The 23,060-nt window shown below is 42.8% G+C and overlaps 1 protein-coding gene across 1 annotated transcript; it reads right to left on the bottom strand.

Annotated features, from left to right (window-relative positions):
• Nucleotides 1–12,318: 12,318 nt before the first annotated feature.
• Nucleotides 12,319–14,083, bottom strand: LOC147333937 (nuclear factor 7, brain-like). The gene has a single exon (XM_086286658.1). The coding sequence runs from the start codon at nt 14,072–14,074 to the stop codon at nt 12,680–12,682; it is 1,395 nt and encodes a 464-aa protein (XP_086142784.1). The 5' UTR covers nt 14,075–14,083; the 3' UTR covers nt 12,319–12,679.
• Between the last annotated feature and the right edge of the window lie 8,977 nt (nt 14,084–23,060).

Raw genomic sequence — 23,060 nt, 5'->3', positions numbered from 1 at the left:
AAATTCCTGCCTTTTCCATGTCTGCTATCACTGGGCGAATGCCATGTCTAGCCTCAGTAGTGAGTGGGTATTGAGATATCAGTGGTCTGTGTTTTGAGAGAGGTTTTACTCTTACTTCATCTGCATTTTTTATAAGGCCTACATCAGCAGGGCCTGTAGACCAGAGAGTTTTAGGCAGCTGAGCTAGTGCTGCCTGATGTCATTCAGTTAATTGTGCATGTGTTTCAGCGGCATCGGCTAGGTGTACAGCGGGCCTGACTGCGACCAGCCAACCCAGTGTGTGTCGGAAACAACCCGTCCGGCGGCCTTGGAGCCAGCCTTCATGAGTGTCTTCCGTTTTTTCATAAGTGTCTGCTTCAACCCTGGCTAACACATTTCCTAAATCCTTCCAGTCTGAATGATAGTCATGCGCTACAGACACGTGTGGCTTAGGCATGCGGTTCAAAGCCTTCACGGCTGCTGATTGGATTACTGAGCACACTGCATTTCCCGACTTTGTGACATACAGGTGTTGTAAAGTCAAACTCTGTTGTCCTAGCTTCCACACTTGCTGATCGTAAAGTGGGTCTGGGCCTGGAGTTTGTTTAAATCTCAACGTGTTGTGATAGTCAGTGGGTTTCTGGAAATAGGATGTGGGGGGTGTATATTTGCAGGCCACATTGTGTAGCTTTGTGAGCTCGGGCAACTCAAGAGTCCAGTAATAATGTGGGACACCGTAGCCTTGAGAGAGACACACGTTGCTGCTGTGTGCCGTGTTAATGCTATCTGGCTCTGGTGTGTTGTCATTTAGCATGCATTCAGCAATCATGCCATTCTCTTCCGGTACCACGCCTATCTTGAGTTCTGTCAGAGCGTCTCTTCCTAGTAGGTTTACTGGGCATGACGGGTCATATATGCATTTAATGAAGCACCTGCGGCCACTTTCGGTATGCATTAGTTCTAACGGGGCAGTTAGTTGTTGTACAGTGGTGTGGCCTGTGGCTGACTTCACAACTAATGTGTCTTTTGAGTACTGTAAGTTTTTAGGCGGCTGCCTTAGAACCGTTTTACATGCTCCGGTGTCACACAACATTTGGATTGGTTGCCCGTTCACATGAATTAGCAGCATTGGTTTGTATTCTGACCCTAATAGCAATTGTTCTATGTTAAAAACTTCCCCTCCCTCATCAATGTTCAGGTCTTGTGTGTTTTCTAGTCACATGTCATTGTTCTCCATAGATTCGCCACTGTTTTGCCTGTCATTGTTCCTCCTACTATTATGTGTCTGTGGCTTACTTCTGCACTCTCGTTCAAAGTGACCTCGTTTTCCACAGTTGAAACAGGCATTATCTCTTTCATATCTGCTGTCTCTGTTTCTGTGTCTGCGGCCTTGCTGTCGATTACCTTGCTTCCCTTTCTGTCTGATAGCCTCCCGAAAATGCAAGGAAACCTGTCTCTGAATCTATGGTGAAGACGTCAGCCTTATTTTTCTGTTTGTGCACTTTTGTGGCGTGTTCAGCATGTAACAGGGCATCTGGCAGGTTGCCAGTGTTCATTGTGACCCAATGTTTCTCTACATGTGCTCTGATTGGTGGGAGCAGGCCATTTAGAAACGCATTTTTTAATTGCTGCTGGAATGGCATTGCATCGCCATCGGCATAATCTAAACCTGAATGCTGCCTAAAAACTGGGCGCAGGCGGTCTAAAAAGTCTGATGCAGTTTCATTTTCTTTCTGTTTCACCTCTCCTATTTTATTGTAGTTTGGCTTGGGGGCCAGCTGTAGTTTCACACGTTCATAGAAGTTATGTAGTTGGCCTTCTAATTCAGGGTCACCTGCACGCAGGGGTTGTGGTCCGTTGCCGACCACTAAAGAATCTAAAGGATTAATTGCCCCCCCAGTGAAAGAGCCTTTCACTGAGCCAAACTTCAAACCTAAAAGATCTTGAAGTACCTGGTACATTTCATGACCGTTTAAATACCACTGAGTCCTAATTGCTTCAACTGCTCTCTTCCATGTGTCAAAACCGTCATGCAGGGGCGGGACATCTTTAAGAACATTTTTGCGATCCTCATGTGACCATGGTCTAAACACAAGAATTGTGGGGTGTGCGTCTTGATGCCCCATAGGTCCAATCGGCTGACCATATCTGGGGTTAGGTGAACTTATTAATGGAAATACTCCTGGGGGGCTTGGGGGGGTCAGGCCATATTTCCCTGCCTACATGATCTTCCCCTATATCTGCTTCAGGTGCATGTGTTAATGACATTTTAGCTAAATCTGCCTGCACTGAACCGTAAGGGTTATTCACAGCTGCATCTTTGTCTGTTTGCTTGGGAGTTGATGCAGAGGCAGTAACATAGGGGGAAGGGGCTGCAGCTGTTGCTTCAGGCACCTCACAGCTTTGCTTTTGTTTTTTATTCTGTCTCTTTTCTCTATTCTCAGCACGTCTCTGTTGCTCTTTTTTCCATGCATCTAGGAAAGTTAATTCATTTGTGCGTTTTCCTTTCTTTCTAAGATTTGTGGTTGCACTTATTTCCTTTAATAAGCTATCTTTGAGCTGTGTTAAAGCTGCGGGGCTGCACGTACCCTCCCACCCAGGACATGACGTCTTTTTAGGATTACGCCATCTCCTTGCGCTGATTTTTCCTGCACCTGGATATTTATTTTCTATCCATTGTTAGTCATTAATGAACTTTTGTGTATACTGCCCATTATTGGCAAGAGGTTTAGAGGTTTTATTCCCCATTTTTCAATTTTTATTATTTAGTGTATCTTACTTATGTATTTATTTAGTTATTTATTTTTATTTATTTATTTATACACTGGCAATGCAGCTGCTATCCACCTTCGCTGGTATGAGGAATGAGAGTGGTTGCTCACACGCCCTTCTACTTTCGGACTATTTCCAAAAGCGGTGTGAACTTTACGAGGCGGAACTCGACCGTTCTCCCAAACCACCAGCACTTCAGCGAACAGCAGTGAAAGAAAAACACAGTAGGAGCGGCTCAGTCTCTTATTGGACCGTGAAAAGTCAGCTTGCTCCGTTAGTTACAACAATACACACATACATTCACATTCACACTTATTCGCGCGATCGGAACCCTTATAATAAGGGGAGCTGCCAGTCTTTCTGTAGACGAGCTACTTATTCCCTTGACCCAGCTGGGGGAGCTACTCAGAGCTCCAAACCTAACCCACAAGAGTGGGGAGCTTCCAGTCGACGGGCTCCAAGCTACCAGCCGACGAGCTACTTTAAACCCACAGAAGTGGGGAGCTTCCAGTCGCGACGAGCTACTTTCGCTATTTTAAATTCCCTGAATTTAAAATACGATTTTACGCAAGATTGTGTCAGTGTGTCTGTATCTACCTGGTCAGTGTCGCCGGGTCTGGTCCACCTCGATCGGGCCCCACCACCGTGGGTCGCTTTCTAAGAACGTTGGCCAAGACTCGAATTTAACACCCTTGGTCTTTGACCACACACCTAGTGTGTGGGCTGTCGACAGACGAGCAACGTGGACTGGTCACGGAGATGGGACACGATGGAGGCGCTCCGGCTCGAAGGACCAAGAAATGTTGGGGGAAAACTCTGTAAAAGACCCAGGAGAAATAAAGACACAATGAGACAAAGTTACTTTCTTTATCAAACGTGTACACGGGTGAGCTGCTAAGGACAACTCACACCATGCACAGTGGCTTGGTAATTTTTATAGGAAAGACAGTGAGAACAGGATAAGAAAATACAAAACAAATAAAATAAACAACTCCATATGTGGCGCTAGTCTCGTCAGCAGAGAGCTGGGAGAAGGCTGTGAGAGATAAAACAATCTAAAACAATATGTCCCAAAACAGTATGTCTTTGCTGAGAAAGTCTAAAAAGATAATTCTAAACTAATCTAACCATAGACAAAAGGGCATGCTTGCACATTTAAAAGAAGGTAAAGAAACATAGAAACATTTTTCCTGTAACACAACGGCTTTCTTCTTGCCACTCTTCCATAAAGGCCAACTTTGTGCAGTGCACGACTAATAGTTGTCCTATGGACAGATTCCCCCACCTGAGCTGTAGATCTCTGCAGCTCGTCCAGAGTCACCATGGGCCTCTTGGCTGCATTTCTGATCAGCGCTCTCCTTGTTCGGCCTGTGAGTTTAGGTGGACGGCCTTGTCTTGGTAGGTTTACAGTTGTGCCGTACTCCTTCCATTTCTGAATGATGGCTTGAACAGTGCTCCGTGAGATGTTCAAGGCTTGGGAAATCTTTTTGTAGCTTACGCCTGCTTTAAATTTCTCAATAACTTTATCCCTGACCTGTCTGGTGTGTTCTTTGGACTTCATGGTGTTGTTGCTCCCAATATTCTCTTAGACAACCTCTGAGGCCGTCACAGAGCAGCTGTATTTGTACTGACATTAGATTATACACAGGTGCACTCTATTTAGTCATTAGCACTCATCAGGCAATGTCTATGGGCAACTGACTGCACTCAGACCAAAGGGGGCTGAATAATTACGCACACCCCACTTTGCAGTTATTTGTAAAAAATGTTTGGAATCATGTATGATTTCCGTTCCACTTCTCACGTGGTCACCACTTTGTGTTGGTCTTTCACGTGGAATTCCAATAAAATTGATCCATGTTTGTGGCTGTAATGTGACAAAATGTGGAAAAATTCAAGGGGCCCGAATACTTTTGCTGTATTTAGCAACCAAGACTCTTCAGCATGCTCTTGTATTGCTTATAAGATTGTTCACTGCATCTGGAGGAGTGCTTGGAGTGGAAGGGTCAGAGATTAATTCATTCTCTGAAAAGCATTGAACACTAGCTTTCTCACCTAAGTGGTCAGAGAAGAAAGAAACAAAAAAGGACAGCTGTGGTTTTATTGAACTGGAGTGGGAAGGATGGTCAACCAAGTGTCATGTTACACATGAAGAGTAGAAGTTCATCTTCAAGTTATACCATGTCAGTGACCTTAATGGTTCCTACATTCACATTGGATTTTCTAAAACAACACGTGCTGATTAATTTTATGAACGGCTGATAATCATTGACATTCACTTGTTTATCTCTTTGTAGTCTTGTACCTTGTAAAAGTTGTAAAGATTACTTTATGCATTTTGTCGCTTAGAGTATTTTTGCTCTGAGTTATTAGAGGAATTCCATAATCAAAGGCAATTACTTCCTCAGTGCCAAAAACTTCCAGATATGTTCTTTCACAGCTGCTTAAACATCTGTATCTGAGCACACATTTTGATATTTGTCCTCTAAGCTCTGGTCAGTTGGTGGAAACACACATGCTCATGTTTTACTATCAGTTGACAATCATTGATACTCACTTGTTCTTCTCCTTGTACTGCATCTGAAGTCATAAAGATTACATTAGTCACTGATTCACTAGAATAAGGTTGAATCTAATGCTACAGTGACCTCCCCTCTGTACTGTGTAATATAAAAGTGTCACGGTTAGGTGGTCCTCACCGATTACCTTGCCACTCTTTGGGGGTGTTTGTGTGTACTGTGTCGTGTCTCCTCTCCATCTTGTGCATGTGTTTTGCTGCGGAGACATGTACCTCTGAGAGCCGTGGCACGGCACGGCAGCTGACCCGAGGGGTGGGTCCGGAGCTGGAAGCGTCGCACCTGGACGTAATTACTTCGCCGGCTACTACTGATCTGAAGCAGCCCTATTTAACGGTGCAGTTGAGTCACAACCAACGCTGGAACGTTGAACTAAACCGGGTAGCGTAATCGTGGCTAGTATACTCAGCTTGTGAAAGAGAGACGGTTGTATTACAGTGCGTGTGCTTTTCTCATCTGCCCTCAGGATTCAGAGATCGGAGGAGGAGCCGGCACAAGGAGCGGTTTTGGATTATTACAGCACTGTCACTGCGGGGAGAAGTCATAGGAGCGGTTTTTGGATTATTACAGCACTGTCACTGCGGGGAGAAGTCATCGTATAACCGCACTGCTCTTTCTGGATTACAGACTCGAACTATTGACTCACCTTTTCACTGTGAATAAATTCACTGTCACTCTGCAAGGAGTCTCGCACCTGAGTCCTTTAATTCCATTTCACCATGACAAAAAGTCAGTCAGGTTTGCAGATGACACACAGATACTGTTGAGTTTTCACTGACAGAATGGAGATCACGCTGTTTTTCTCGCTGTTGCTTCTGGTCTGCTCTGTTTCCACAAATCAGACAGAGGCAGATAATGAAATTCTTGACCAGCAGATTTCAAACCAACAACCCTGTCCACAGGAAATCCATGCTGTGCTCAGAGAGCTGACTGCCTCAGTGGCTGAACAGAAAGTGGAAATCAGGACCTTAAAACAAGAGAATAAAGGTAGAGTATGATGTCAGGTAGTGAGAAAAATGACAGCATGAGGAAACCTTCATATGAGCCCCTGTTACAGAGATATCAATGTCACTTCATGAATCTATCACTAACGTTTCTCATTAATCTTTTTATTTTTATTATTTATTCATTATTTATTCAATAATCTAACCTACTAAAAATGAAAAGATTCAAATGATGCAGATAAATAAAATTCATATTGAGTTATTTATGTTCTTTTCTGTCAGACCATGTCGCAAAACTGAAAGACCTGGAAATGCAGAACGTTGAACTTCAGAGACAGAGGTCTGAAATTGACAAACTTAAACAGCAACAAATAATAAATAAATAAATAAACTTTATTTATAAAGCACACTAAAAAAACAAGGGTATACCAAGGTGCTTGACAAAAATAAAATAGGAAAAGGGAGATGGGAGGGAAAAGAGAAAGGACCTGGCACGTATCAATTATAAAAACCATCATAAGATATAAAAGTAGTTCACAAGCATAAAAAATGTACCAGCGCACACAAGTGTTAACTGGGTGGAAAGGCAAGATTAAAGAAATAAGTCTTAAGCCGTGATTTAAACAGTGGCATAGAGTCAGACGCCCGGATAGCGACAGGAAGGTTGTTCCATAAGACCGGGGCAGCTACAGCAAACGCGCGGTCACTGCGAGACTTCAGCCGAGAACGAGGTTGCTCCAGAAGAATTTGGGTAGCAGAGCTAAGTGCTCTGACAGGAGTGTGTAACCTGAGAAGCTCATTGAGGTAGCTCGGCGCAAAGTTATTAATGGTTTTGTAGGTGAAAAGTAATATTTTAAATTGAATACGGTATTTAATTGGAAGCCAGTGCAAGCCAGCAAGAACAGGAGTGATGGAAGAAAACTTCCTGCTACCTGTCAAAAGGCGTGCCGCCGCATTCTGGACAGTCTGCAATCTAACGAGAAGGGTGGAGGAAAGGCCAATGTAAAGAGAGTTGCAGTTCATATCCAGAATCGGATTCTTTTGGTTATTACCCAAAGCTCGTGACCATAGGTGAAGGTGGGGACAAACTGATAGGAAAGAGCTCCTGCCAGCCACACAGCCACCTGCGACAATCACAGACATTTATCTACCGGCTTGACTGGCGGCTGCAAAACATTGCAAGATAATCTTGGTCAGGTATTCTTCCAGTCCACAACTTTACCACGAGTGTTGTTATATCAATTTAATTGTCCCACAAGGGGAAACTTGGGTGTAACAGCAGCAAGAAAACACATATCCAAACAAACAGTACACATGACACAGAACAGAAACATACACAATTCTTACATATTTACATGAAGGACAATGGTTACCAAAAACTGAGTACCATACTGTTGTTAAATTAAATAAAATTAAATACAGATAAGAGGCAACCCTGGTTGTAGTGTGAATCGGTTGATAAAACAGTGCACGATACAGCGCTGATGTAAACATCTGTGTTTGTTGGGAGCAGTTCAGATTGTACAGTCTGACAGCTGCAGGGAGGAAGGACCTGCGGAAACGCTCCTTCATGCATCGAGGATGCAGCAGTCTGTCACTGAAGCAGCTCTGCAGTTCAGCAACATCTACATGCATGGGGCGGGAGATAAACTGCTGCTCCAACATACCACACTGTAAAAAATGACAGATGCCACCACAGAGTCATAGAAGGTCTTTAAAAGCGCTCCCTGGACTCCAAATGACCTCAGCCGCCTCAGCAGGTAGAGTCTGCTCTGACCCTTCCTGTAAAGAGCATCAACCCTGTACTTATACTTTTGTGTTGCTCTCTCATCACATCTTCATTATTCTCATCACTGCTTAAAACAACACACATCTTTTTTTAACTGTCCTTTCTCCAAAACAGAAAGTGGCATTACAGTTGTTTCAGGCTGAGAGACACAAAACGCTCTTCGTATTATCATTCATATATCATCCACACAACTATTTTATTTCTTTTTGTCCACTGGGCAGGTGACCTGCAGAATCATGTCTGCCCCAGCTGGATACCTTTTCACACACACCGTGACGTCAGACACACTCACAGTCACTTCATTCGTCAGACTTCTTTTAAGTTTGCAGCAGGCAACGCGACTGAGTATTGTGTCAAGATAAGTAGGAAGACCACGCTATAATGGACAGTTGAAGGAAAAGGTCAAATTTACAGGGAATCTTTTTGTTTTGTTTTTGGACAGAAAGATGAGAGTTTGATGTGTACATGGCTGTGAACAAAAATATAAATGTGGTGGATCATAAATTTGATTCGTTTTGAAGTTGTACATCTCTGTTCCTTACATTTCATGTCATGCCCTTATTAATGTTTTATTTGTTGCTTTGACTGTTTTCGAATAGAATATGCAGTGGGAATATAGAGGGAGATAAGTAGTGAAAGTTTTGCCTGGGTTGATTGTGCGTCGATCCATTGTTAATGCCTCAGGGCTCCAGTAGGTGGGTTCGCGCGCTTCCTCCTTCACTCAATACAGACGAGTGAGAGTGAGAGCTGCGTGTCTGTGCCGCTCTTTCACCTCTCCTCACTATTTCCCCTGTTTAAGGGCACAACATAAACACTGAGGCTTCAAAATGCAGCATCTACAACACTGTCACTCTGCCTCCACCATGGAGACCGTCTCCATGGTGATGAGTACAACTGGCAGCTGAAACTGTTGTGAACTTCTCCATGAGTCATATTTCCTGTTTCAGAGCTGCTGATTGGCTCTTTGGGCCTTTTACCTTCAGGAGGTCATGGACGAAGCACTGAAGTCGTTTATCACGTAAAAAATATTTTTAGTTTATAATAATTTGATAAATAATAAAATATTAATAAAAACTGGAGGTTTTTTTAGAACTTAGATTTTAAGCTATTTATGCCTTTTTTGCTGCTCTTTTTTAAACTTATTCCCTTTAAACTGTATTTATTCTTTTTAAAATATATTGGTTATTGCACTGTAGAGGCTGCTGAGGAACAGTATTTCGTTTCAGGCTGTGTAACACGAAATGACAATAACCAATAAAGTCTTGAGAGCTGCCATCATTGTTCCAGCAGGAGGCAGTAAAACACCAAACTGCACCTGTTGTGCTGAAAAGGTGTGAGCATGTGCAGTAACCCAGTAAGTTACCTGAATATCTCTCTCACACACACACACACACACACACACACACACACACACACACACACACACACACACACAGTACTGATACTAATGACTCGCTCTCAGATCTATTTGGGTTTAATGTCAGGGTATATTTGTGGATGAAAGTTTTGGTAGGACACATGATGTGGACAGTCTGGTAATCCCAGAATATTTTAATGTAAGAAAACTCCAGACAGCTCTGGAGAAAGTTTCAGAGTAAAAGCCCTGGAGTGTTTTACATGTTATTCTGTTGGATTAAATCTGACGGAGCTGATTCATAAACACTTCACTGCCAGGTATCAGGTGACCTGCAGAGACTGATCCTACAAACACTCAGAAACAGAGTAAACCAAACTGCACCACAGTGATCAGACGAAACCTTCCTGACATGAACACAGCTCCTCAGTAAAAACTGTGAACCAGCAGAGAGACTACACCCAGCACCATACACCACCTCTCTGACACAGTACACCCTCGGGCAGGTGGTGTCCCCATAAACAGTGTGAGAAGCTCTGATTATTTACTATGTTCAAACAAACTGAGTGTCCACAAACGTCTGAGCTCACAGTGAGAGCTGCTGGCACAGTTTGGAGGTGTTCTGCCCCCTGCTGGACACACAGAGCTACAACATGAGGATCAGAGGAGGCTGGTGCTGCTTCACCTTTAGACACAAGAAGGAGGTCAAAAAATGTAAGAACAGAGATTGTTTTTAAACCTGTAAAGGAGGAAATCCTGACGAACCAATCCACAGCCAGAAAAGAAGTCTAACTCTGTGCTGCTCCAATCAGGAATCAGCTCTGTTACTGTGTGAGTGTGTAAAGTCACAGAGTAGCTGGTTTCAAATGTATCTATAAAGTTTATTCACATTTTATTTAGGCTTCAAAAAACAGTCCAAGTTTATTTCTTTGGACTTTGTTCACTTAGCGCCACCTGGAGGACAGTCAGCTCCCTGCAGCAGCTCTGGAGGACTGTTAACTGATGAAGAGCTCGGACTGCACAGCCTGCTTCATCACCGACTTCTTTAAATAAACATGACCACGATCAGTCGCAGCACCTCAGACAAACGTTTGTTACACAGCAGCCGCCTTCACACCGACTGAGCTCCATCACAGCTTCAGAGCTCAGCTTACTAAAGTCAAAGTTTATTTCCTCTCAGGTTTCTTACTTTCAGTAAAGTTTCACTGTTAGAGCCCTGACCAGCATCCTGCAGCATCTGGAGCAGCTGTGTGGTGCTGTCATGGCAACAAGGATCCAAATCTGTGGGGATGTTTCCAGCAGGGGTTATAACCTGCAGCCAGCAAGGTGTGCCTAATAAAGTGGCCGTGTTTATATCCCAGTGCAGCAGCATCAGAAAACGGTGGTTTACATCTCTGTTACAGGAGACCTGAAGAGTTAAAACACCAGAGAAGAAAATCTAAACGTTACACAAAGAACATAAAAGAAGTAAACTTCATAAAAACTTCACAAATGATGCTTTAAATGAAAAATAAATCCCTGTAAATAATTCAACAGGTCACATGTTAGAACCACCTTAACTAAACTCTGTAGCCGCTCACTGTGGTTTGTCCCAGCAGCTCTTAGGAAACAAACTGCTAACTTCAGTGTCAGCACACACTGTTAGTAAACTATGCAACACTGAATTCAGGTTTCAGTTGTGTTAAGTTGTGAAGTTGTGATGAAAGTCTTCTTACTGACACAGGTAGGATGGTCAGGCGTCCTCTGTTCCTTCACCGTTCATGAACTGTCACTTATAAAATGCTGCCAAACATCAACTACACTCAATAACTAAACGTGTGCAGGTTAAAGTGATGGACGCCCAGATCTGCACTCCAAATACAAACACACTAAAGGTGTTTCCTCCAGAAACAAAGACAATATTTACAAAGGTCTCACAGGTAAATTGTGAGCGATCACAGCAGCATCTCATCCTGACTAACAGCTTTTAGATGCAGGGAGAGCGTCGTGGTTCAGAGGTGGTTCAGCAGATGATGAAGGCCTTTCTGTTGCATTGTGTAGTGCTGTGGAGGCCATGATGGTCGACTGGGTCTGCTTCTACTGAACTCACAAACACTTCTGAGGTATTTACACCTGAAGCCTCATTGAATGTGAGTCAGAAACAAACGGCTCAGCTGTGATTAATGGATGTTTCCCTGCATTTCTATTTTCACACAGTTTATTTCTTACAGCAGGAAAACTGAACAGAATGTATGTAAGAGGTCAGAGTGAGGATGACGTCACTTAATACAGGAAATACATGTTTGTCTGTTTTGATGATGAAGGACTTCTTCAGCTCTGTAAACAGCTACACTTGAGAGGACAGAGGTGATTTCATGGATCAATAACAATGTGTTTATCAGCTTTCATCATCGCAGTGCAGACATGACGTCAGATCTATCAGAGTGAAGGCCGTCTCTCTGATGACGTCACAGAGCAGAGTCCTTCTGTCCAATAAAGGATCTCAGATCAGCTGCTGCCATCTTGTGGCCACAGTTGGTTACTGTCTCTGAAAGTTGTCTCATGTTTCCTGTTGTCCTGCTAACAAAGGCTGGAGCTCATCATGCTGAGAGGGCAGCAGCATTTTGTGGCTCTTCACACATGTTCATTATATTCTGATGATCCTGGATGGAGACAAACTACAGATAAGTGTGTTCAGCCCAACTAGTTTATCTCATTACAGCAGTTTGATGTTTCCCTTTGAATCCCCCTGAAGATCCTGACAGTGAAGCACGTACATAATACTCCAGCCTTTCAACTCTGAGCTTATTTAGTTCTATTAATACACTGAAATCTCATTTGTGTCATGAAGAAAGTCTTTAATCAAACAGAATTCAAAGATCAGAAACATTTCATATATGGAGTTAAACATGAATCATTGTTTCAACAACATATTTATTGTTGTCATAAACAGACAAGAAGACAACAACAAACTGCTCCTCCCATTCAACACATGTCAGTCCATATCCCAGCAAACTAAATCATCTCCATTTACACATCAAATAGAAACATGAATCACTTGGAATGATTAGAAACTTGATAGAATTTCAAATCTAGTTTGGGGAGTCATTCAGTGAGAAACAGTGAAATGATTTTCCATGTGAAAAGGTGGACAGCAGAAACAGAAAGAAAGAGTGAAACTAAAAGAGAAACAAAGAGCTTTGGAACAACGAGGCAGCAGGAGGACAGCTGCAGTTTAACAGCTTCAACTCACTGACAGGAAACAACATTAGAAACATCATCATCCTCAACTCATCTGCTGCACTGACACTGACACCTTCAACGGACACACCTTCACTTTACCACCATCAATAGTGCCAATGTATGGAAACATCCTGTGAGTGAAAGTGTGTGTGAAGGTGTGTATGTGTGTGTTAGTATCAGGATCAGAGAACGACAGCTTTCCTCTGTTCCAGTCCAGATTCACTCTGATCCTCTGGAGCTTCTTCTTTACTGAGAGAGCAGTGAAAGGAGCTGATGGTGAGTGTGCTGAGTAGTTACAAATACAGAACCATATCATCCATAATCCAGACAGTTTGTCTCCCTTCCTCTGCACAGACTCTGCTAACACACCCAGTGCCCACACTGTACTGTCTCCAACTTCAACATCCCAGCTGTGAGTCCCTGAGTTAAAGCCCTCAGAGCCCAGGACAGAGTAGTGATAATCAAACCTCTCTGGATTATCAGGAAGCTGCTGCTTTTCTCCTCCTCTCACACTGGTCAGATCTTCAGACAGGATGAGGTTTGGATGAGCAGTGTTTGGGTCCAGAATGAGAGGAGTGTAGGAGACCATGTCCTTCATGTTGTTCCAGATGTTGAAGGTCAGGTTGCCCAGGTGTTTGGCCTGGTCTATCAGAGCTCCTGAGGGCAGCTGTGGATCATCCAGCAGGGGGCAGCGCTGGACTCTTTCCACTGCAGCCTTGTAGTTGTGCAGGAATGAGACGTCTTCAGCTCTCAGCTCCTCCTCTGTGGCTCTGACTGTGTCTGAAAGAGCTGCTATCTCTCTGCTCAGAGCCTCCATCTTCTCCTTCATCATCCCACTCTTCTGCTCCTCTTCCTCCCTCAGTGCAGCCAGCCTGGCCTCCTCTTCCTCTGCTAGAAACTGGTGAAGCTTCTTAAACTGCTCCTTAATCTGCCTCTCTGTGTGTCGGGCCTGGACCTTAATGTGTTCTGCTGTTTGATCAAACTTCACTTGAACTTCTTCACAAACCTTTAACTTCTTCTTTAAGGGCTCCAGAGTTTCCTGAAGTTCCTTCTTGTGTTGTTGTGCAGCTTCATCGATGGGTCTGAATCTGTGATTGGTGTGTTTTTCTGAGGCACAGCAGACGACACACGCTGGCTGCTGATGGTCCAGACAGAAGAGTTTGAGTTTCTCAGAGTGCAGACTGCAGAGATCCTCTGAAGCTCTCTGATCTCTCTCCTGTAAGAACGACTCACACAGGTTCTTTAAAGCCAGATTTGAAGGTGGTTCATTCTTTGAAGATCTTCTCTTACAAACTGGACACTCGTGTGTTGGTCTCTCTCTCCACCATCTCTTCAGACAGGCTTTACAGAAGCTGTGGCTACATGACAGAAGAACAGGATCTCTGAAGACCTCCTGACAGACCGGACAGCAGAGATCCTCCTCTGATCTGGAAGCCATTGAGTCTGTGAGTGAAGCTGAAAACAGCAGACAGGAAGTACAGTCAGTCCTGGCTCCCCTCCCTCCTCTACCACCTTCACTGAAACTTCCTTTGAGTCGTGTTTTTGCTCAAACTCACATTCAGTGTGTGGAGCGTCAGCAGCTTGAAGCAGCAGTGTTGGAGTTTTCCACTTTTCTCTCCTGTAGCTGGACTCACTCAGAGGAAGCTGCTAGTTTGGTCTGAGCTCAGTCTGATCGTCTGTGCGTCTCTCTTTACTGAGGACGAAGAACTTCCTGTTTCCTGGTTTGTCACATTTGAGTGACGTGAGGGGAGGAGACAAATGTTGCTGTTTGACTTTTAACTAAGGTGTGTTTCAATCCTGCCTGCAGCTCAAAAGCTGTAAAACAGGTTTTGTGTCTTTTCACCTCCACAGGTCACAACATGAAACCTGTTGTGAAGTTTATAAAATAAAGTGTCACTCGGTGGTGCAGCTGTTTGTCAGCTTCTATTTTAGACTTTGTTCTGGTTCTTGTTCAGGTTCCCAGCAGTGGGAGTGTAATGCAGTCACACACACACAGGTGGTGTTAAGGTGGATTCACTTAGTTACAGACAGTGGTGTTATTTCCTGTAACTAAGGGTGTGTTTCACTCCAAAGTTCAGACATTAACCTGCCAGAAGTTGTAAAAGTTACTAATAAAGAGCTTTTCTCTCATTTCACATGTTGTCCACAATCTCCTCGTGATTACCTCTGGAAAGCCCCGTGGCACAGCTCTCCATCCAGTGCAGCTTTATGGTCATTGCTGTGGTTCCAGAATCTTCTCATGATGACCAGTAGGTCCCCAAACAGCATGACCTTTGACCTCAACCCCTGCCTGGGCTGTCAGCTATGGTCCCTACTTCTCGCTGGGTCTCTGAAGGTTTCTCAGGAGATTCCACCCTTGGGATCATTTCTTCCAGCAATGCTCTGCTGCACCTGCATCTCCTCACTAGAGGAAAAACTTCTATTTGGAAAACATGTCAACCATCATCAAACCAAAATTTCCTTTCAGTTCAGTGAACTTCACTTATCAAAAAATATAATTATTTATTAATTATATTATTGGTTTATCACGTTTTCACTTTCACTTATAGGCCATCAAAGTGTTTATTATCTTTACCCAAATAATTGGAGCAGAACTTGTTCCATATTCAGTTTTTCAGCAAAACGTGTTTGAGAAAAGATTCATTCTTATATCTGGAGGAATAAATATATTTCAATAAATATTAACGTTAGCCTGCGACTTTGTTCCAGTTTTGAATTTTGGCCCACTGTGTATTTGAGTTTGACACCCCTGATCCATAGCTGGCGATTTTTTGTTTTTATGGGCCGATGGATTTTTTTTTTTTAAGGAAGGGTATATATAATGAAAGGTGTTGGATTGGCCAATTGGTCATGATCGACTCTGGGCTGGACCAATTACAGCCGAGGAGGCCGGATGCACCCTCCCCCTTGTTTAGCAATCACGTGATTTTCGCGCATTCCATGCCGGGAACTCGTGGCAAAACAATCCAAGTACCGCATCAAATGCAAGCATTTGCAGCACCGCAAAACGTTCATTCTCCGGTTCCAATACCTTCTTGTTTTTTCTTTGCCGCACAAAAAAGTCTCGACGAAAAGACAAAGAAAGGATACGAGGAAAAAATCAAAGGAGTGAAAGGGTCAGACCCTTACGAGCACACAGAGGGACCAAAGACGTCAGCGTGCTGCCCAACTTTCACCACGCTCATATTTATAATCATACGGTTCTTGGAGTGAGTGCATACACTCATGAAGTTTAGTAACTTCAGGTCACTGCAACAAGCCCAGGTACAGTTTACCGACGGATGGGTGCAGGACCTTGAAATGCACCGTGTAGAACGAAAGACCATCATAAGTTTACCAGTCTCACAAATCGTCGTCATAGATACACACTCGTTAACCGTTTATTAATATAACCTTTGAGCTCAGCGGTAATTAATTAGTAGTGGAAATAATTTCTGGTTCATCACAGAAATGTAGCAGTGACAATAATATTGTATGCTGTAATCGTACTGGACAATTAGTGATACAAAACACCTGTTTTATCCTGTGAATAAAAGTATATGTTTCTGTCAATGTACCATAATAACAGAAGCGAAACGCAATATTGTGTCAGGACAATTCACTATTTATGCACAATAAACAAAGGAGCATAGCGCGACAATTTCTGTTCAGCGCCAGACTTGCTTGTAACCTATATCACCAATTATGTTAAGAAAAATGACGCATTAACTACAACAAAACTCTGACCTTTGTGGGAATGCTTGGAGCAGACTAACCTGTGAGCTGGAGGGTTCTGGGACGTTATGTTTGGTATATCCAGACCATCCGTCAGCTCTTAATTCGGAAACATGGCTTAAAAAATTTCTCTTCAACGACGTAATCCGATAAAAAAAACGATCTCTTTACCCGTCGGCTTCCCGTGGCTGTCATGCGACCGGCTGTTGCAGTTAATAATACAACAGCTTCTTGGCATTTTTTGGGTTTCTTTTTATCGCTGTGTAACTGAGTTCAATTGAAAGCCTGCGTGCGCTAGTACCTCTTGCCACAAGTTCCCAGAATCCTTTGCGGTTTTACCCCTGAATGACGTCACATTTTCAATCTTCATCCCGACTTTTTGTCCCAGTCCAGCCTTGCCCTGATCTAACCTCTCCTCTTCCTCACAGCTCTGATTTCTCTGAGGGAGATGTTGTGACTGTAATCTGTGAGGAGGACCAAAGCTTTTCTGATTGGACTGTGAGGAGAAACACAAGCAAACTGCAGAGGGCTGAGTGTGGAGATGGGCGGGGACAACAGCAACGTGATCAATCATGTTCAATCAGTACGCTGGTGCCTCACGACACCGGAGTTTACTGGTGTGAGTCCAGTAATGGTGCCATCAGTAACCTGGTTAATATCACAGTCACTGGTAAGCTGATCACTCTCACTTTACTTCTTATTGCATCCACAAATTGAGCTGAACATGCAGGTACATAGATTCTGTGCTGTTCTTCACTGATCACCTACCTGACTGACAGAGTAATGAAGGACTTCCCTCCCTCGGTGCTTCTTAATGTGTGAGGATATTCTCCATTACTGAGTTAAGACTTCCTTATTTAGATCTAAGCTCTGGATTATCTTGCACGTCTCGTGGCTCCCAAATGTCTCTTAAGTTATTATCCTCTGTAGCCTCATACTTTAGCTTTACTTGGCAAATGTGAATGCTTTGTGTGCTGACAAACCCTTTTGCATGTAGTGTTTTTATGAAAAGCCTTATAATTGCCTAATTCTGTGTTTTTGTTCTGTTACAAAAGCAGGCATTCTTACTGTTGTTTAATATTTTAATCAAACCTTTAAGTTTAATTCAGCACAAAAAGCCCCACTGTAAACAAATCCACAGAACAGAACCAAACTCAGCAGCCAAACAGTTTGTCCTCAGTGCAGGTCGACATTCAGAAAAACCAGCTGCCTCAGCTTGGATGGGCTGATGTGGTTTCTCCTTAGTATCTGCCCAGTTTTTGAGAAGACCCTCCAAAGGAACAGATGTTGCCACAATGCACAGTCTCCCCTCCATCACCTTCAACAGGTAGGGAAAGACTGTGGCCTTGGCCTCCCACCAGCTCTGTGGGCCTTCTCCTTGTTGGATGAGGGGCTCCTCAAGATAACATTTCATCTCCATCATAACATCAGCTGTAGTATTTCTCTTTGCAGCATCTCCTGCAGCTCTTTCATCAAAGAGGCTCCACACAGCAGACGTCTGTGGCTCCTCCTTCACTTGGCCCTGTAATGGTGGAGCTGGGTGGGAGTGCACTTTGCTGCTGCAGTTATTCTCTGAAGTGCCTCATCAACAGCTCTGTTGTATGGGCTCAAAATGTGGTCATAAATATTTTGTACTTGTAAAAAAGATTTGTATGTGTGTAAAAAAGATTTGTGTGTGGACTTAGAAAAAAAAACCCTGCAAGTTACAAGTACGGATTTTTGACCCTATTTTTCTTCCCTTCATCTGATTGGTCAATGTCATGTCAATCACAAATGTAACAATCCAATCAGAGAACAGATAGGTTTGGCTGTCGAGGGGAGCTTTTTTTGAACTGCAGGTCTTTGAAGGGAGTAAATGCCCTTTTACATGCCAACCCAGCGTTTTCCTTCATCACCACGAAGGAAAACAGTCTGTGGTCGTCCGAGTTTGGTGATTTTTGTGTCACAGGTCTACGTGTTTAATACAGGGACTTCCACAGCCTTTTCAACAGCGCTGCGGACCGCGGGTTGGGGGTGGGCAGTGTTTTGGAAATGACAGTCTTCATTACAAAGCTTTCTTCGTTATGAATTATCATACATGTTTTTATTGAACATTTGAAGAACTAGCAAAAAAAACAAACTCTTGTAGAGGACATAAAGTCAGAGATAGAAAAGACAAGGAGCAGGTGCATCTAGTACAGGTAGAGCTGCTGCAAAAACCCACAGAGCCCAGCAGCCAGCAACAAATTCTGGATCCTTTGCTTTTAGTTAGCAGTTAGCATTAGCAGCGTATCCTGCATCCGATGTGAAAGGACTTTTATGCTGCGCACTGTGACTCACAGCAATGGTCCTGGGTCAGCCCTGACTTTGTGTTAAACTAATTCTAAAGTAATAATGTTATTTCTAATCACTGATATACCACAACTTTATCCTTTCAACAGCTGCTGAAAGTTAAGGGAACTAGCTGCTATCGGATATTTATATAGCGATCCTCCAGCTTCAAACGGTATCACCCTTCAAGGACCTGCAGTTCAAAACAGCGCCCCTCCGACAGCCAAACCCATCTGTTCTCTGATTGGATTGTTACATTTGTGATTGACATGACATTGACCAATCAGATGAAGGGAAGAAAAATAGGGTCAAAAATCCGTACTTGTAACTTGCAGGGTTTTTTTTCTAAGTCCACACACAAATCTTTTTTACAAGTACAAAATATTTATGACCACATTTTGAGCCCATACTGTTGTCACTGAATGCAAGCTTTTTAAATCTACCATCCAGTGATGCAGCTTCTGAGTGGACGGTGTTGAACTCCACACACAGAAACTTTTCACACTCACTGCTAATTTTGTTTTACAGTGAAGCCACTCTGCTCTGCTAGTCCCAATATCTTTCACCTGCAGCAGATGCTGCTTCGTTTGCAGCTGTCAGTCATATTTCTGTGTTTTTGTGTCGCACTCTCCTCCACACTGCTGTCTGTCATCTCACAGGTATGATGTGCGGAGCGATGCTGAACTTCCAATCCCAGCGTTTCATGTTGCAGGATCAATTCCCATATGAAAATATCAATATCTAATTTGATTACATTTGTTTTTCATCATAAATATGACAGACAAAAGTAAATTCGGCAATTAGCGGGATGGTCTGCAATACCCTGTTAACAGGAACTACACTCACCACCTCTCATTCATGTGCGTGTTACGGCTCTGCAAGAGTGTGAGCCAATGAGAAACCAGAGGCACAAAACTTTAGACCACAAAACACACAATCTGATGTTGGTTTGTAAAGATGTTGCTGATGAGACTTTGTAGAAAGCAGCTGGTCTGAGTGATGTGATCAGAGTGCAGCAGATAATGTCTGACAGCAGTTTGAAGAGCAAATGGATTCTGTTCTGTTCTTCATCATCACCTACCTGACACCTCACACCTGTTTCTCACCTGCAGGTCACACAGGAGGATCTGTTGGACTGAAGGTCAGCCTGTCAGTTCCTGCTGTGCTTCTTGTTGCTGCTGTTTTCTTGATGTAGAGAAAACAAAAACAACAAAAGAATCAGGATCCAGCCTCATGTTGAGCTGCAGCAAAATAAAATGTCTGAATCTTTTTAAATCAGCACTCTTAGTCTCCCGCTGGTGGTTTCAGCGTTGTCAGTGAACCTGGGGAACATGAGATGATGCTGGTAACAGAAATCAAAGGTAGTGAACAGCAGACAGGGATCAGCTGCAGGTTTAATACACGTCCTGAATTTGGTTTAGTTTGAAGTTTCTGTAAAATAAAACCAAACGTTGTGATTTGTCTCTTTATGAATAAAGTTGAATTGAATTTCTCTCTGAGCTCCTGCTTCTGTTGTCTGTCAGTGATTTTATCAGTTGGACATCAAGTAAAACTTTGGATAAAATGAAAACTGTGTTCACACAGTGTCTGTAAATCCACGGGTGAAAATAATACATGTAACATTCACACAAGTCCACGAGTGATTGAATGAAATGTGATCATGGAAAAATAAATTCAAAACTATTCAAGACTTTTACCATTAACTGTCATTCGATTATGAAGTAACAGGAAGGTAATAACACTATAATATAATAATAATAAAGAAAATTAAAAAATATGGTATAACAGAGCTCACTGCCTCACACTGTCGATAGCAGCATTTCTTTTTAACCTTATTTCATTTAAGGCTCAGGCGATCATCTGTTTTCACTTAAAGTAGTCTAGCTCTGATATCACTTTAGCCTCTGGATGGAGGATTTGCTATGTTAACTTATAGATAATAAACTCAACGTATTACAGACCAAAACCAAACACGTCCGTAGTATAAGACTGGATTTAACTCCCTTCACACCTGTCTCGACACAACAGTCAGGTCAGTCCCTTCCCTTTTAAGAAATCCACCTTAAATGTATTTAAATGTAAGTGATGCAAAATGAATTTAATATTTTATCTTTAGTTTGTCAGGTAGCATCAGGTCAGATGGATGATGTTGGGTGAGATGGAGCAGACAGAGATGTCATCACAGCTGAGAGGAAGCAAAAGCCTCAACATCCAGGCTTAAAAGTGATGTAGGGAGCTAAAGCTAAAGCTCTGCTTTCTTTGTGTGCCTGTGCTAACAGCAACTAATGAGAAATGTGATGATAATTGTCCAGCTTTGTCCTTTTATATTCTACCAAATGTGGAGTGAACCTGTGGTTATACAGTAACGATAAGAGCATCTTTATTAGTCCCACATGTGGGAAATTTGTTTTGTTACAGCAGGAAGTGGACAGTGCAGTTACACAGCAAACATGAGAGAACCCTGGAATAGAATAAGAAACTGTACACAACTGTACCCAATAGAATAGAATAGAATAATAGGATAAAAATAGAATACACATGCTATATACAACTGAGCACAAATACAACGTTGTCAGAAAAAGAGTGTTACACTTAGTCCTATTGCACATGTGTGTGTTTGATCAGCTGCAAAGTCTTTGTGGTGGAGTCTGACAGCAGAGGGGAGGAAATCTCTCCGCCCACATCGTGGGTGCCGCAGCCACTGAAGGAGCTGCTCTGAAGTGCTATAAAGGTTTGTGATGATCAATACAGGTTTACAGCTCAGATCATACTGAGTTCATTATGACTGATATAAATATGTGATAGAAGAATAATAAATCGAGTAAATTGTGATTGACAAACAGTTTTAAAGAGAAAGTTTGTTAGTTTAAATTGTGTGAAAGGTCAGAGATGGAGAGAACACCAGGCTGGGGCTGAATATCAGTGTATTACATGCAAATCTGATTGGATGACAGGACAGAGCATAAACTGAAGCTGGCATGGATGTTCTGGGTCTCCTGCCTCTGTGAGATCAGCAGGTCAAAGATTCAATAGCAAAACTTGGTTGTTCCAGCAGCGACGCCGAGGGCAGTGAGCTCTAAAAGCCTCCCAGATGAAAACGTGCCCGATCGAGAGGTGATCTGCTGCTGATGGGTGACGAACCTACTCAGGTCTCCAGCTCTTATCAGAGGAGGCAGTGAAGACACCTGAACTTCAAGGCAGTCAGGCTGGGCGAGTCTGTGATTACTTTTATCTAAGTACAATCTGAGTATTTTACCTGTAAGTAATCTTACAGTATTATGTTATATTGTGAGTCCTTCTTACAGATCTTCCTAGGTTGAAAATTAAACAGTACTAAATGTAACAAGTAGACAGCAGCACTGAAGTCATCAGTTTAATGGACACAGAGGAAGCTTTTCAAAGGCTTAAGAAGAATAACATGATGCTAGAACATCACATTTTATAATATGACAGTAAAAATAACTCACAGAGATCATCTTCTATGTTTTCCTCCATAAGGGCGGCGAGCCTGGGTCCAGCTATTTGAGTGGTGCCTTGTTTTGGTGAAGCTTTTGAATTGCTTGGCCTTTGAGGCCTGCATGGAGCTCAGGCTGACACTAAGCACAGAAAAGGCCCACAGTGGGTGCACACACAGGATACAGATCTGTCAGGTCATGATCAACAACCACTGACCAAAGCCCACTGATCTCTGACCTCCCAGCCCATTCTTCCTTCAGTGGGCTGCTTTCAGTCATTATGCAAATGTTCTGTTTATAAGATTGAGGAAACCTGCAGTCAAACAACATATAAGAACATAAGATGGAAACAAACAGAGTGAAACAGAGTTTGTTTCCTTCCTGGTTTCCTGGTTTTCGTATGTTTGTCACACTTAAATGTTTCAGATCAAACACATTAAAATATTAAACAAAGAAAACACAAACTGAAGTTTGTAAATGAAGATGTTTGTTATTAAGGGAACAAATCCAAAGCTACATCATCCTGATCTGAAACATTTAATAAGTGTGACAAACATACAAAGAACAGGAAACCAGTTTGAGCAGTTGTAATCAAACTGTCAACCTTCACACGTTTTACTAAAACCTTTAATTCTCCACTAACATCACTTTGTATCCACGGTCACTCTAATGGACCCTAGAAAATAAGATAAAACACATTCAAAGACTATTTTGTGTTGAGAAGAAGTTTCTGGCTCTTATTATATTTTCTAAAGGAGGCAAACAGCAAACAGGACTCTCCAGCTGCCCCGGAGCAGATTGTAATCATTGCTCTAGACGAGCTTCATCATGTTGCAGACACACCTTCATGCTCAGGGCAGCCGTTACCTGTGTGCCCAAACTGAGTCTATAACAGTTTGTAAACTCTGTCAAATTTGATACGATGGATTTACAAACCACGGAGAA

This window comes from Aulonocara sp. 'chitande type north' Nkhata Bay, linkage group LG3 (genome assembly GCF_057382095.1).
Source record: "Aulonocara sp. 'chitande type north' Nkhata Bay isolate Kocher_YH1m ecotype deep benthic linkage group LG3, A_spYH_male_GT1.1, whole genome shotgun sequence".
NCBI lineage: Eukaryota > Metazoa > Chordata > Actinopteri > Cichliformes > Cichlidae > Aulonocara > Aulonocara sp. 'chitande type north' Nkhata Bay.
This window is presented reverse-complemented; position numbering and strand designations above follow the sequence as displayed.

What these genes read in the sequence shown, in the direction of transcription:
- LOC147333937 (XM_086286658.1), bottom strand. Translation starts at nt 14,074, where the DNA reads ATGGCTTCCAGATCAGAGGAGGATCTCTGCTGTCCGGTCTGTCAGGAG.